This window comes from Ziziphus jujuba, chromosome 4, assembly GCF_031755915.1.
Source record: "Ziziphus jujuba cultivar Dongzao chromosome 4, ASM3175591v1".
NCBI classification, from domain to species: Eukaryota; Viridiplantae; Streptophyta; class Magnoliopsida; order Rosales; family Rhamnaceae; genus Ziziphus; species Ziziphus jujuba.
In genome coordinates, this window is record NC_083382.1 from 16328550 (window position 1) to 16345909 (window position 17360).

The 17360-nt window shown below is 32.1% G+C and overlaps 1 protein-coding gene and 1 long non-coding RNA gene across 2 annotated transcripts; one reads left to right on the plus strand and one right to left on the minus strand.

Moving 5' to 3' along the window:
• Nucleotides 1-707: 707 nt before the first annotated feature.
• Nucleotides 708-2892, plus strand: LOC132803362 (uncharacterized). The gene is made up of 3 exons (XR_009638542.1): nt 708-1344; nt 1458-1518; nt 2645-2892. It is a non-coding gene; the product is annotated as an uncharacterized LOC132803362 (long non-coding RNA).
• Nucleotides 2893-9150: 6258 nt separating this feature from the next.
• On the minus strand, nt 9151-11516 carry LOC125421749 (desmethylxanthohumol 6'-O-methyltransferase-like). Its single transcript, XM_048471181.2, has 2 exons — nt 10584-11516; nt 9151-9627 (listed from the first exon to the last, which is right to left on the minus strand). The coding sequence occupies exons 1-2, from the start codon at nt 11358-11360 to the stop codon at nt 9334-9336; spliced, it is 1071 nt and encodes a 356-aa protein (XP_048327138.2). The 5' UTR covers nt 11361-11516; the 3' UTR covers nt 9151-9333.
• Between the last annotated feature and the right edge of the window lie 5844 nt (nt 11517-17360).

A 17360-nucleotide genomic window follows, 5' to 3' on the forward strand; every position in this document is an offset into this window, starting at 1 on the left:
ATATATATATATACATGGGCATATAAAACTAACGAAATCATGCATAAGATTGTTTTTTAAGGAGGTAAGGTATGTAACACCCCGTCCCAAATCGCACCGGAATCCGTGCACGTTGACCGTTGACCGTTGACCGAAGGGGTCAAAAGTTGACTTTTTGACTCGGTGGGAATTTCGAGATGACTAGGGTACCGTGGCGAAGTGCACGATGCCACGAGTTCGTAGACTGGTAGCACGTTGAAAACGGAGCTACGGTTTGAAAGTTATGGACGAAACAAGTTGCGGTCCAAACTGTCCAAGGGGTGCTGGAGTTGACTTTTTGTTTATGGGGAATTGAGCTTTGACTCATGCATGGTTGTGAAGTGCTCGTTGATACGAGTTCACAGACTAGCAGCACGCTCAAAACGGACATCCGGTTAAAAAGTTATGGACGTTTGAAGTTTACCGGATACCGTATTATTTTAATGTTTTTTTTGGTCGGTGAACAGTGAAATGCCACGTGTCAACTTCTGATTGGTCCACGTGGCATGAACAGTGTCACACAAGGGTTTTTATTTGTTAAAATTCTCGGGGAAGAGAGAGAAGAGAGAGAAAGAGAGAGAGGAGAGAGAAAAAGAGAGAGAGAGCCACCGCCGGCCACCGGATTTTGCCACTGTTCCCGCTGAGTTACTGTACATGCGCCGGACAGAAAGCTTGCCCACCTCATTTCCGGCAAAACCTCCAAATTTCACGGCGAACGGCCTCCGGACGCGCCCGGATCGGACGTCCGAAGTTTGGCGGCGATTTTTCCCCTCCACCGCCGGCCACCGCGAATCGGCACTGTTCCGGCCATTTTCCGGCCACACGCGCCTGACAGCCTTGATCCTCTCCTCAAGTCCGGCCTACCCACCAAAAATCACGGCCATCGGACCACCGACGCGCCGGGATCGGAGCGTTTTCCGGCGAGGGGTCGAAAATCTTCAAACGGTGATTTCTCCGCCGTCCGACCTCCGTTTTGCTCACCGTCGGTCCCGTTGGATTGCTCTCCTCACGATCTACAAATCTGCAAAATTTCACAGCAAACGGCCACCGTCGGAAAATACTGTTCCGGTGACGGTTGCCGGTGACGTGGCGGCCCGCCGGAAATTACTGTTCCGGCGAGTACCCGAAAATTCCGGCCAGCTCCAGTCCGCAGTGTTCGACCTCCTGAACCCAAATCCGACTTCCGTTTCCGCCAATTCGCGACGGTTTGGGAGAATTGCGGAGCCGAAACTCGAAAAGCTTTCCGGCGAGATTCCGACCCCGTCGGGTTCGATCACCGGAAAGTAAGACCGAATCCGTGATCCTCATCACGCGAGCTTCGATTCGGTATATAACTCGTAACCCTTAGATTTCGCTTGGTGTTCGCTCCCCGGGTATCCATTTGGGAATTTCCCGAATAAAATATTAATATTTTTGGTTTGTGCACTGTGGTTGTTTAGGTGCACGCGCGAGTAGTGGAGTGGATCCCGAGGAGGATCTTAGTTGATTTGCGCTCTCCAGGTGAGTGACCCACCTTCAAAAATTATTTTGGGCAATTAATTAAATTTAATTGGTATTTAAGTTAGTATTTAATTATGCTCATGTGGTGTGGTTTAATTATGATTTTAATGCGGTTTAATTTAAATTATTTGTTATGCATGAGCAAGGTATGTTTCGGTATTAATTTCACGTGGTTTCAAATGTGATTTCTCGGGCATAATTAGGTTAAATATTTTATGAAAATATTTGGTTAAATTTTATAAATTATGCCCGCGGTATTTTTATGGTTGCATCTCGTATTTCGAGGAAAATTGTGGTTTGTTGATTATCGCTGTTTCGTACCGGGTTATTGGATAAAATATGTGGGATGGTGTTTTGTGAAATTTTGGTATACTTCCCACGGTGGTTTTTGAAAAAACGGTACGGTTGGTTATTATTGTTTATTTTTAGACGCACTCATACAGTATTGGTGTTCTGGTGTATGGTGTATGGACACGTGGTTTAGCACGCGGTTATTATGTGGTTTAGCGTGCGGTTATTACTTCACCCGTGAGTTGCCATTGGACCGTGGGCAGGCAAGGTTATTGTTGCGCACAGCCGCCCCCCTCCTTGGCCGGGTGATGGTTTTTAGCAGTCGGTACTGTCGGGACGCCGAAGTGACCACTGCAGGTTTCTCTCTTTAACCTCCCGCCAGTCGGTGCTCGGGACGCTGGGTATCGGAGGGCATCACCGGTATATGGTGTGGTGCGTCAGGTGTAATTGTCGATGTAATTGTAAATAATGGTTTAAACCCCAAAGGTGTTCAAAATTTATTTATTATAATTTATTATATTTTTATTATATATTTGGGGTATGTATTTATTTAATTGTTGTTGTTAAATTATTTAATCCCTTGGTTTTTGGGAGGTATGCACATTGGGTTTTGCGAAAAGGTTTTAAAAAGGGAACATTTCAAACGGAGCGATTGGTGAGAGTTTTGAGGGAAATCATTATTTTCCAAAGGTTATTATTATTTATTATTAATTGTTGGTATTTGTTCCACTCCTTAATTATTATTATTTTATTATTATTATTAAAAGGTGTTCAGTAGTTCGGGTTACTCACGGAGATGATTAGCATCTCACACTCTTAAATTCCGTTCCCTTAGGTGCAAGTGGTGGTAGACGTTCTTCCGGAGCGAACCAAGTTTTCCGCTGCTGTTGTGTTTCGAGAAGTTTCTTTGTACTCTTTCATTTCAGTGTATTATTTCTTTTCAGCCTTGTTGTATTTCTGTTGTTTAGCACTTCTTAAAGCTCTGTATACTATTGGAATACTTCTGTTTTATTTATGCACTGGACTGTTGTTGCTTTGAGAAGTGCTGGAATTTGTGGAATCAGTTTGTAGTTTGTGGGAGGAATAAGGGGATGTTTTTAGAACTGTGTTTTCAGTGCAGGTAAGTTGTGGTAAGTAAATCCCTTAGGGGAGGCTCTGTCGGATTTTCCTTTGGAGGGTCCGGTAGGGTTTCCCTGGGATCAGGGCTGTCTAGGGTTCCGGGGAAGGAATTCTGGACGGGTCCTGACAAGGTATCTTTTATGCTCTTCGTTTAATAATGCTAAATCTCCTCTTCACTTTCAATAATCATTCGGTCTATGCAGGTTTATACAATTTTTTTGTGGATAAATTTATGATATATTAAGAATGTAGGAGTACTATGAATTTGGTTTTAGTTTTGTAAAAACTCTAGGTGGTCAAATAGCTCATCATTAATTGATTAGGAAGGAAAAAAAAGTAAAGAAATTAAAGAAAAGTAAGATAAACTAAAATCAATTAAAACTTATTTTGTAGCATTTTTCTAAAATATATTTTAAAGCAATAATTTTGCTTTTTTAAATTACATTTTTAATATATATGGTCAAGTAAATTCTTGGTTGTCTTAGAAAAATTATTTACAAGTTTTATTTCCTAGGTTTACATGTAAATCTTGATTTGACACCTTATATACATATATAGTATGAAACTCTAGAATAGCATTATTATCAATTGTCGAATGAGATATACATTTTTCTTTTTTCTTTTTTTAATTTGTGGAACATGAACACATTGTTCAATTTAATTATACCATAATGAGTATTAAAATTTGAAAAACCAGTGTGCATGTCTAATTTCCCTTGGCCATTGCCAATGATCAATTTGTCATCACCAAAATAGTCACATCTTTTGGTTATATTTGATGGAGAAGTGATGTTGTTGGTAGTATCACATCTGTTGAGGCATAAAAAGCATTGTTATTGTTCTGGATAGTGAAATTTTCATCAAAGCGATCCCAGCATTTATCTGCATCCTGTCCTGCTATTTTGCAAATTGGAAAAATATGCGATTGTTATTATTTTGGGCTCCTCTTCCATGTCCTTCGTCATGCCCGTGAGTGGAGAAATTGCTTTTGTTATTTGGCTGTCCACAATTTGTGTAATTGGATTCATATCTACAAGTAGAATCATTACCATGGCTAGAGTTGTAGGTTCGACCAGAATTGTATCTTTTGTAGTTGCATGTCAGGAACTTATGCAGACATAATTTCAAGCAGAGTTGCTTGAAGAATCGGCACTTCCTGATTCAATAAAAGGGACTGCACATCATCAATATCGAAAGGCATACGGTTGGAATTAATGTTGGTAATGGCAGCATCGAAATTCTAGTGGTAATCATAATATCTGCATAATAAAATATTTGTCAGTGATATAATCAAGCAATCAGCAATACTCTTCATCTTTGTAAAATAAGCAGCCCTCGACAGTGAGTCCTCTTTTGTTTTGAAACTGAACTTTGAGTTGCATGATTTTTTCTCGAGATTGACTTCCAAAAAGATGTTCAATGGCACACCAAAGTTGATGAGACATCATTGCTTTTAAAGCCTTCAAGATTTGAGTGTGTATACTTGATGTGATAGATTGATCCAGTCTTCTCCACTCAAAGTAATATGGATTTGGAACTTGAGTCTCCACAATTTGCCCATCATGGATTGCACTAAATATTTTTGTAAAAGGTGGTGGAACCAAGCTACCGTTCAAAAAGCATTCTATGTCATTGCTAATAATTGCTGGCAAGATTTATGACTTCCAAATGATGCAGTTGTTTTGCTCTAATCTCAAAGGAAAACTATAGTTAGGAAGAGTAACATTAGAAAGATTTAGTATGGTAGGAGTAGGGACTACAACAAAGGAGAAGGAACCCATTGAATCTGAATTACTCACTAGAGCTTTAAAGAAACTCTGATACCATGTGATTTTTCAATAACTAGTAAAATAAAATAAAGGAGACTTGTATTGCTCAAAATGTTATACATGTATAAATACTAAAATACATGATGCAGGCTTATCATTAGCCCCTGTACCCTTATCAAATCAAAACGCAATCCTAACCCCTATAGCAATATACATATATCAATAATAGATGAAAACCAATCGTATACAATACTTATCAATAGACACCTAAGAATCTTGATGCTCATACATATATATACATATATATATATATATATATATATATATATAATATATTTATAGAGAGAGAGAGAGAGAGAGAGAGAGAGAGAGAGAGATACATTAAATATTGCTTAGAAGAATAAAAATTTTGAATGAAGCTTCACGTAAATTTAGTTCTGAAAAACAAAAGGTTATGATAGTCAAAAGAAAACAAACCTTATGGAATCCGTTAAAAGATCTTTTGCCTTATCAAGCTCAATAATCAATTTCAAAGTATTAATCTTCCTTAGTTTGCCAGAATCAAGCATTGCCAACCTAGCAATGTGAAGCATACTGCCAACAGGAAAAACAAAATATCATCAACAATTTGTTGAGGTCTTTTGCTAGTTTTTTTTCTCTCTTTTATGTATTCAGTGGTTGTTATTTTAAATAATTTTATGGTTCTCATAAAAAATCAAAAAAAAAAAATAATAAGAAAGAAAGGGACAAGATCTAATTATAATGCATCCAAGTATAACAAGTCATCAAAATGATATGAATTACATGCTATTGATACAAGGAAATTTTTCTTGTGAGTTTCTCTCCATCAAGAATTTTATTCATTGAAATAATAGGTAGTATTAAGGCAGCAATATTTTTCCAAGTCAGTTGAGTGAAAAATAAACCTGTACTAAATCACCAGGAAGTAAGACTTTTCGAGTGTCAAGACACCTGCAAGGATTAAAAGTAAGAAAGTTGGTAGTAATATCACTTTTATTGATCATATACACTTCTCAGTTTTCACCTTTCATGAAAATCCAGTGCTTTATTTAAATTCCTAGTTGATCACAGGGTAAAGCTAATCCTTCAAATTATGGCATCCAGAGAATTTCATCCTTGTTTTACAAGCAATAACCAAGGTCAGTCTTTTCTTATGATTTATATATCCTTTGTTTGCAGTATTTAATATCTAATATTTCCAAGTTTACAACAATATGACTGAAAAACTTATGAACAAAAAATAGAGATAGAGAGAGGGGAAAGGAGAAGAAGAAAGAAAGAGACAGGAGGAGAGAGAGAGAAATTTGACTAAGATAATAAAACTTCAACCTTTATTAATTCCATAACATGCAGGATTTTCTTTGTACATTCTCAGCCTCTCCTGGACAATTGGATCTCTGGTAAATCTAAAGAGAGAAGGAAATAGGCAAGAATATGAGACAACTCAAATGCAATTAAAAGTAGAAGTGGCAATTTGGGTCATGACACGGCGATACGACTCAAAAACAATACGGAATAAATAGGTTTGGGTTTATCATAAATGGGCTCGGATCATAATCTGGTCAACCCGTTTAACATGATTATTAATTGTGTCATTTTTGGGTTGACCTGTTTAACTCGAAATTGACCCGTTATGACCCACTTATTAAATATGTCAATTTCAACCCGACACGATTATACAGAGATGGCAATTCGTGTCCACGTGTCGAGTTTGTATCAACCTGTTTAATAATCGTGTCGAAAATGCTCAACCCTAATCCGACCTGTTTATTAATCGTATTAGGTATTTAAAATACTAACCCAACCTATTTATAAACAGAACAACCTGTAAAACTAATCGTGCTAAACAGGTCGTATTGATCTGTTAACCTATTAACCTAAATATTGACCTATTAACCTATTAATCTAAAATTAATCTATTTATTGAAAATTAACTTGGTTATTAATATACCTATTTTACTAACTTGAAAATCAAGCTCCATATTTGAAAATGATTTAAAAATAATAATTAAAAAAAAACAACATAAAAATAATTGAAGTATTAAAACAATTAAGATACAATATCTAAATTTCATGGTAATATACCTTCAAATTATATTTGCAAATCTTAATCCACCATACATAAATTTCGATACATGTGCTTTTATAAAAAATTACTTTTATAGAGTTTTTTAATTTATAATATTTTTATTTATTAAATAATATATTATAGGTAAAATTATAATTTAAAATTAAATTTAAATGGGTTGTAATAGGTATATAATAGTGTAGGGCTGAAACTGATACGGTTAATAAATAGATCATAACGGATCAATTTCGAGTTAAACGTGTCAATCCAAAAATGACACAATTAATAATCATGTTAAACGGGTTGATTCGATTATGATCCGAACCTATTTATGATAAACCTAAACCCATTTATTCCGTATCATTTTCGAGTCGTGTCATCATGTCATGACCCAAATTACCACCTCTATTATATACCTATTACAATCCATTTAAATTTAATTTTAAATTATAATTTTATCCATGATATGATATTTAATAAATAAAAAAATATTATAAATTAAAAACTTTATAAAAATAATTTTTTATTATTAATTTTTTAAAGACAAAAAATAAATCTTTAATAAAACAAAAATAAATAGGTTAGTTTTCGGGTTAGTAGGTTAGTTTTTGGATTAACGGGTCAATTTCAGGTTAACAAGTTAATAGGTCAACACAACCCGTTAAAGTAATCATATTAAACAGGTTGTATCGTATTGACATGTTTACAAACAAGTTAGGTTAGTATTTTAAGTACTTAATATAATTAATAAATGGATCGTGTTCGGATTAAGCATTTTTAACACAATTATTAAACGAATTGACACAAACACGACCCATGAATACGAATTGTTAGGTCTAATTAAAAGTTCCAATAACAAACGATATAGCTGAATTAACTTAATTAATAAGGTGCAAAAAGAAACTTGCAGTCTTATAAATCAAATGCAAAAAATAACATGAAAATATATTTTACATTCTATTAAGCCTTTAACAAAATCATCCTGTTACAAGAACATTATAGTAGAATTGGAAAAGATGTATCGGTTATCACTTTTACATTAAACACAGTCCCCTTTTTTTCTTTTTTCTGTTTTTTTGTTTTCTTATTGACACAGAACTAAACTTTATTGATACTTTAAACTGTTACAATGTTGCACCATATATTCTGTTCAAAATCCATTAGATGCATATGCAAATATTATATTAGGAATTAATTTGTAATATAAGACAGTTTGAAAATCAGTATATAATGCTTCACATAATTTGAAAATTAAATATGTAGTGAATTCAACATCATATTTAATCATCAAGTTATATTAGGCATTACAAATTAATCCTTAAACTATATCTTATATACAAATTGGTCCTAAAAGTATATGATTTTGAATGGATGGACAATGGCGCAATACTTGAACTAGTTTGAGGACTAAAATGTCAAAAAAAATTTAGGGACCAATTTATAAATGGTAGTATAGCATAAAGACTAAACATGAAATTAACTATTTTTCTATCTTAATTGTTTTTTTGGGGTAAATTTCTATTTTAATTGTTGGGTATTCCAGCAACATTGAAAACAACATAAAATACAAAAGTTGAAGACTTGATAATTTAGAAAGATTTGACTTCGGGCAAAAGAGGATAAAAAGAGAGGGGTGCACATTTAGCTTGTTTTTAGCTTTCAATGTTCCTCTTACATGCCATCTTTGACTTGTTATAGTTATCTTCAAACCTAGTGGGTAAAATCTCTTTTTAATATTAGGGTAATTGGCTAGTCTTCCGTGAATTATAGTTTCGGCATTTTAGTCCCTTTTTTTTTCTTTTTGTCTATGAACTGATATATTTTTGGTGAGAATAATCCTTAAATTATTTTTGTCAACTCCTTGATGATTTGGATCACGTCCATGTCATGTGTGGAAATAAAGAGGAATAGTGAGGGGCAAACATAGTCCTTGCAGCATCTAATAAAAAAATTGAAAGACTAAAGTGCTAAATCTTGTGTAATTCAGTAGCTAAATATCAAATTTTGTATACTTTTAGGAGTTAAAGTACCAAATTTTGTATAGTTCAGGTCCAGTTAACAATTTAATATTATTTTTGTAATGATTTTTTTTTTTTAAAATGTCATATGATTTAATACTATCATGCATAAGCTTTTTTTTTTTTTTTTTTACTAGGTAAAATACAAGCTTCTACAATAAGTGCAAATACATGGGACTTTGACACAAGGGCACATATGGGCAGCCAAGTGCCCTATCAATTTAGGCCCTCTCTTACCTTGCATTAAGAAATAATACTACGAGCATCAAACAACAAAAGAGAATTGAGCCACCGAGGCCCTCTCTGTTTGCCCTGACTTACCAAAATTCAAGTTTATTCAATAACATACCATACAACTAAGTACATTAACAATAGCATACCATTGTCACACACAAAATGTCTATTAACAATAGCATACCATTGTCACACACAAAATGTCTCTAAATATAATATATAATGCCAAGGTACCTAAACATTAAAAGATCATTATTATATGATAGGCAATAATATTATGGATGTTGTTGATTAATTAGTTAGGATAGGCCTCAATGATGGAAAGCATGGAAGGAATTTTGATGACTTTGTAACGAGGGAAACCCGCTTCATTTATCACATTTTTCCATTCCATTTCTGTTTTTTGCCTTGCACCTGTAACCACCAACAAAAAAATATCTGATCTCATGTACGATTCCTCAAGCCGGTGATTTTTTCCTTCAGCAACAGTGTCTAAAATAATAACTTTTCCATTTTTATCAGGTATTGCTTTGCGACAATTCTTCAAAATTTCCAGCACTATGTCGTCAGGCCAATCACGCAGCGTAGTCTGCATTGTAATATTATATCAAATATAAAATATCTCTGTAGTAATTATTGTAAATGACACATATATTAAACATTAAAAACCCCTTTTTTAGTTTCATTATTAGAAATTCAATTTTCGTTCAACTCTCACACATTGTTAACACCTAAAACAAATAAGTTTTGATTAGAAGCAAAAGATTAATTATACTTACTGATCTTGCGCTTCTGGGTTGTTCTTAAAGTGGCCCCTGCTTTTTTCTTTTCTTTTTTTCTTGAACAATGTCACAGATGCACCATACAAATATTTTAAATAGCATTTTTCAAATATCTAATTGGTATGTTAATATATATATATATATAATTGGTAGTATATTTTCACTTGGACCAAACCAAAAAAAAAAAAAAAAACAAAAGAAAAAAAAAAATGAACGGTGTGTTTCACTCATTAACAAACCCCAACCTCCTTCACCAGCATCAAACATCCAAATTCCCCTAACCCGACTCATAAAATGATTTACATTTTCCTTATTGCTGGAGTTCTTTGAGATTAAAGCCAGCCTCTGCACGGTGGTTTCTCTTCGGTGATGTGAGTGGCTATGGATGATTTACGGCCCATTTGGGAATGATTCAATAGAACTCACTTCTTATGTAAAAAGTGATTTATGAGATTTAACACCCCCCAAAAAAAAAAAAAATATATATATATATATATATATAAGGAATCACCTAATTGGTGCTTCTTTATAAATCACCAAATAAGTAAATTCTATGAAACACTAAATCATTGAAAAATCACCTTGCAATTGTTTTTGCCAAGCAGTAGTTTAGAAAGCGCCTTTGGCCTATTTGCAAATTTTTACAGAAAAATTTTGCATGGCATAGCATAAGAATGAGATTTTTTTTTTCTCCCAACAAAATAAAAAAATAAAGCTACTATAGATTAATAACAATAAAGCAAATTATATACTAAGCTATTACCTTCAACAAAAGAGCGTCTCCACTAGGAATAGAGTCAAACATATCACCTGCAACATTTGTAACACCTTCATAGGTGGGTGCTGCGGCAATGATTCGTGGCAGATCAAAGTTGATTCCTTTGATATGTGGGTTAGCTTTCACGATCTCATGAAGGTCTCTCCCTGTCCTACCACCCACATCAACCAATGTTCTAATCTCATTCAGCCCACCATTTTCTTTATACGCGTCTATTAATGCAACCGTGTCGGTGTCCGCGGTGTTCGAATAGCAATCAGTTAGCAACTGGTCGAGCTCAGGTTTCTGGGTTGCTGCATACTCATAAACTGTGCAACCGAAGGCCTTATTACAACAAGTATCACCGTCCCTGATACTCTGGCTAAGGTATTGCCATGGCCTCATGAAGTCTGGATGGTTTATAAGTTGTATCTGCTTCGCTAAATTTGGCTTGCAATCCTGCAATATCCATTTGGACAGATCCGTGAGTCCGTACAGAGTTTGTCCTGCGACGTCCGAAGGATGATGTGCGGCGAAGATGTTCTTGTAGACCAACAGTCTCATAACTCGTTCGAGGCTTGAGATGCTAAGAGATGGTGCGTCGGAAATTTTGGAAGCTATTTCAGACAATGTCATTGGACCACCATGGGTGTGTATAATGTCGGCTATGCGAAGATCCACAGCACATTTCAGTAGCGAAGAGATCATTCCCGACGTAATGTGCTTCCAAATCTCTGCTTGGCCTTTCAGTGCTGATACATCGACTTCTTTCCCTTCTTCCATTTTTTCTTGATCTCTTTTTTTTTTTTTTTTTTTTTCCTGTAAAAGTACCGGTGCCAATAAGTACTCTCTCCTTTTAAAAGCTGACGGATATGTACTCTCTCTCTCTTACTGTGTCCAACAGAATAGAGAACAGAACAAAGTTTTCCACTTAAAAATTTTTATGGTTAAAAATGTTTACCCCATTAATATATTTGGATTTTTTTTTTCCCTATTTTTCCATCAATACTATCACCAATGATTTTATCATGCATTGCCACTGTCCACAATAATTGGATATGTACTCTCTCTCTCTCTCACTGTCCACAATATTTGGTAATTAAGAAAGATCCCACCCACCACCAGATCATCCACATGCACATCCTTGATGCATCAATAGTACAATCACCAATTATTTTATCATATCCGATAACCGATAATTGGAGTAGCTGTTTTATCTTTCAATAGTACATCTATTTAACCTTTTTTAATATAATATGATAATATGACTATATAATTAAATATTTTATTTATAGCTTTCCCCATTATCTACTCAGTGCAATCGTCAAAAAGTGATGAACGCATTCAATATAATTTTCTTTTTTTAATTTTTAAATGAATAATTATTGAGTATTACCCAAACTAAAAACGAATAATTGATGAAAAACGACAGAAAATTATCTAGCCACCTTACATGGAGATCTGAATCAAGAAAAAGGACAGAAAATTATCTAGAAAAGGATCATATCTAGAAAATTATCTAGCCACCTTACATGGAGATCTGAATCAAATATCATGATATGACCGGCCATATGTCATTACTGAACACCAGTCGTCTAATATAAACATAGGTGGTGGTTTAACCTATTTTAAAATATAGTGATTTAAAACAATTTAGAAATATATTTTATTATTAGTAAATTTGTGTTAAAATTAATTAGCAATGGGTAAAAGTATAATTGAATAAAATTATATTTTTCATAATTTAATATAAAATATAATACTACGATCAAGGTTCTCTTCTTCTTTTTTTTTTTTTTTTCTTTTTTTTCTTGAAAGATAGTAGCATCCAGGTTTGGAAAAGAAAAAAGAAAAAAAAAATTGGGATTAATTTGAAAATCTAGATCAAATAAGAGAAGGGGAAAAAAAATTAAAAAAACAAAACTTTCTACTTCTTCTTCCCCTTCTTCTTGGTTTCCCATCCAACAGAAAAAATAAAAATAAAAATAAAAATAGAAACAGAGAAGAGTAAATAGAAACAAATAAATTGAAGTTGATTAAAGTGCTAAATTGAAATATGTTAATTCAGATCATCAATTAATAAGATGGAAGATGAATCACAAAGAACTTCTCAAACAAATAAACTAATTTTTGCACATCTGCACATTTTTTAATAGATACGAGAAAACCCTATAGAATTTACAAAGAGTATGATGCCAATTACATATTCTACATCCATTAGAAGATAAGCCTAAACTCTAATATGCATATTTGGGAATAACAATCATATTTTCTTCTCAAGCCTTAAAATTCTTCTGCAAGTTACCATTATGCTACCTTCCTGCAACATCCTTATAGTGTTGTAGTCATATATTCAAGATTTTAACCATGGACTTTTTCTTTGTTTAATTTTAAGTTAAAAGGTTTTCTTGGTAAGTAACACTAACAATATCAAAGGAGATGATGGCTAAATTTAAGGAGGGGCGAGATAATATTGTATCCGAGAAGTTTCAATGTTATATGTCCTTGTAAAATCGCAACTCTACTTTTCTTTGTTTAATTTTAAGTTAAAAGGTTTTCTTGGTAACACTAACAATACCAAAGAGTGTTAGAATTATGGCAATTGTTAATGTAAAAATCTTGTAAACACGTGGCTCACAATTGTTGATACAAAAAACACAACTATAGTCGTGCATCCTCCATTATCATTGATTAACCTGTGATGCCTATAAAATAAGGAAAAACCCATTAGAAGACCTCTGGGGGCATTCATATGGCATCGGTCAAAAAGCCCTCCAACAGTCAAGTAGAAGAGACCTTAGACTTTCCATAAATAAATAAAACGTGTAGAATAAAATAGTCGTGTGTACCTTGTATGACAGCTTAAGCCTTTATATAGGCTTTAAATAAGAAATAAAATAAACAAATAAAAATATTATTTAGGAATAGAAAACATTCTAATTATGATTTATAATCTATTAATCTATTTAAATTTGGACAATTCAAATAAATTATATTACAGAATTTCAATTGTTTTTTTAATTTGAATGGCTTAAAGGTACCTTCTTGTTTTGTCTAGATATTTAAATTCACCCCATAATTAGCCCCCCCACTCCCAGGAGTGAAGAATTCACTTAGTAGAGAATGGATAGTTAACTTCTGAGTTTAGGATTGCTTTGATTTGTTTGAGTTTTGAACGTTTAATAACTAGAGTCGGAGATCCATAACACATTTTAGTAGTCAAGTGATCATTCCTAACATAATATGCTTTCAAATAGACCTGGCAACATGCGTATTGAATCGTGTTCTTATCATATTTGTGTTAAATTTTTTTATCAATATAATCTGTTAAACTTTCGTATTGAAATATGTACTATGTAGATTTGAATCTATTCATTAAATTTTTATATAATATGTCACGCAAGCTGTTAACTCATTAGACATATATAATAAATTTTGATTAGGTATCAAAATGATAAAATGAAACCTTTTTTTTTATTAAAAAAATATAAATAAAAAAAGAAAAAGAAAAAAGATCAAGTGGGCATATTTGTTGATAAATTAAACATTTAAAAAGGAAAAAACAGCATCCATATACTAAAATATCATATGCATTAATAATTCAATATATTACAAATTAAACTCATAATAAACATCCATCGTAACTAAAGAATATGCATTGATGATATATATTTAAAAATTACAAACCAAACAACCATTCAAAATTCAACATAACTATTAGAAAATATTAAATTTAAAACAATGAATCATTATTTAAATTTTCATATAAAATTAATTTAATGATAAAATTATTTTACCATATAAATTATAAAAATATCCTAATTAATGGATTTAATACGTCTAATAAATTTTAATGGATTTTACTCATTATCATCCTTTCTGTTATCGGATTTTATTGAAATTACTGCTACTGCTAATCTAATCCATTATAATATATTCAAATCGGTAAATTATCATATCATATACGTTGTGATATTTTACCAAATCTACCTCCAAATCTGTGCTTGGGCCTTTCCGTCTTGATGCATCGAGAAAAAAGGAAAACCTTCCAATAAAGTACTTTCTTTCTTTCAAAAGCAAGATTAACAAGAAAGGAAAAACCTGCCAAACATGCCGTATCTTTCTTTTAAATGCTTGCTTGATGATTGAAAGACCCAAAGGCAATTGACAAAGATCGTTGAGACGCTTACAAGTGGGTTATGATGTGTGATGTCCAGTAAAATAGAACAAATTTTTTATCTTTTACTTTTAAAAAAAATATAAAAATCAAAAAACAAAAAACCAAAATTTTATTTTTATATAAAAATTATATATTTGATCCACGATATACATACCATCGAAACATCAACATGGGTATATAATTTCTTATACATTGCACATACGCACTATTTCAGCCAATAGTAATAATAATAAATAAATAAATAAAACTGTACATCCATTTGATAATGTTTGACAGATGTTTGAACCTGATTGAATGATACAAGATTGCATTGGATGATACAATCTTCAGCACGGATTTAGCTGCTGCATCTGTATCTGTATCTGTATCTGTGAATCCATCAGTACACAGCACCCATGATTTTACCACAAAAATACGAAATAAAATAAAAACAAACTCGTCTTTGGACCACCTACATTTATACGTAGTTTTTTGACAAACGGTAAAAATGATCAGTGTGGAATTTAAAATAGCCAAAGCAATTTTTTTTTTTTTAATTTAATGTCTTGGATTTTTTTTTTTTTCTTCCACTTAAAAATTTCATTCATTTGAAACTTTTCCCTGATTAAATGTTCGGATTTTTTTCCCCCCTCTATTTCGCCATGTAAAAATTCTTCTATGTTTGATTTTTTTTCCCCTATTTAATCTTCTATTTTTTTAATGTTTACCAATTAAAATTTTTTTTCCCAATTTAATACTTTTTTCAATGTAATAAATTTTCTATTTTGGTTTGAGTATTTTAAAATCCACATCAATCATGTTTGTCTTCTTATCTTTTTATTGGTAAATACATCAATCATTTTTGTCCTTTGGCAACGTTTTAATGGAAAAATTCAAGCCAAAAAAAAAAACGTTTTAATGGAAAAAAACGTTTTAACGGAAAAAGGTACAGTGCCATTGTTTTAAAAGACCACCACTGGTATTTGCATAACAGCTAGATAGAGGAAAAACAATATGACACTTAGATTTGATTGATTTGATATTATTTTTTATTTTATTCTATTATTAATTTTATATCTGCTACTTACATCATTCTTTTTAAATTTATATTTATATTTATTAATTTAACTTTTTAATTTTTATTTATTTTAATCATTCAATAGAAAATATCAAATTCAACTCAATAAATTAAAGGAGATGGTAATGGAAAGAAAAACGTTAAAGCAGATAAAAATAATTTTACTTTTGAATCATTTGTCAAAATTTATGTAAACAAGACATTAGTTAGAAATCGACCATCAGTGTGTTTTAATAGGATTGGATGGAAAAACATTGTTAGTAAATTTGTTCAAGTAACTAATAAAAATTATGATTACAAGCAATTAAAAAATAAATGGGATGCAATGTAAAAAGATTGGTAGTTTTAGAAAAATTTAAAAATATATAAATCAGATATAAAGTGGGATCTATTGAAACAAACGATTTTTACTAATAATCAATGGTGGGAGACAAAATTGAAGGTGGGGTTTAAATTTTATTGTTTAGTGTTTAAATATGTTCTAAGTTTTGATTTAATATATATCATGACATGTATATATATGACTTAATATTATTTTAGGAAAATCCTGAAGCATCAAAATTTTGAGCCCCATATTTGAAATTTGTTGACTAGTTAGATATATTGTTTAAGGATGCTGCTGCTATATGAGAGGGAGCTTGGGCACCTTCTTCAAGATATATACCAAGTGATGTTGGTGATGGATCATCTAGAGAAAGAGTAAAGGATTTTGATATAACTGATGGTTTGAATGTGAACTTTACTGATGATCTAAATTTTACTAAAGGAACTGAGGATATTAGTAATGATTTTAACATATAAAATCCTATACTTGGAGCTTCCACATAAGATAAGGGAAAGAAAAAGGGAGAAAAATAAATAATGACACTAGAAATGGAGTTGCAACAAAATTATCAAAACAATTAGATAGTATATGTACTACAGTTGAGAATAGAAATAGAGATGATCCTGGTTGTAATATTCCTGAAGTAATTGATATGCTGCATAATATACTAGGAATTGAGAGAGGAAGAGAACTTTTTATGGCTACTACAAAACTATTTCTTAGGAAAGAGAATAGGAAAATGTTTGTTGCCCTTAAGGATTTTGATCTTCAAATTGAATAGCTTAAGCAAATGAAATAATGTTATGTCGTTAAGTATTTTCTAAATACTTATGTTATTTCCTTGGTGTAATGTCCTTATTTTGGTCACATATACATTTTAATTATTATGACTTTATACATTTAATTTTTATATTACTATCTTATAATATTTTTAAGTTTATAAATTCTGAATATTTATCTTACATGTTTTAATATATTTGTTGATATAGATATAGCATCTTCTAGTAATAATTTTAACAGTGATTTTAAATATAATGATGATGATAATGAAGTTGAAGAACTTTTGGATATAGTAGTTGCAGGAGTAGTATTGACTATAGATCATTTTATATACTATGTGAAAGAATCATGTAGGATGTCTCCTCATACAGGATAAAAGTTTGTAACGGAAATATTAAATGGTCACGAGGATAGGTGTCACCGACAATTTATAATGGAAAA

Coding starts and splice junctions, on each gene's coding strand:
- LOC125421749 (XM_048471181.2), bottom strand. CDS start 11,360: ATGGAAGAAGGGAAAGAAGTCGATGTATCAGCACTGAAAGGCCAAGCA. Junction 9,628..10,583: donor GAGACGCTCTTTTGTTGAAG/GTAATAGCTTAG, acceptor ATTACAATGCAG/ACTACGCTGCGTGATTGGCC.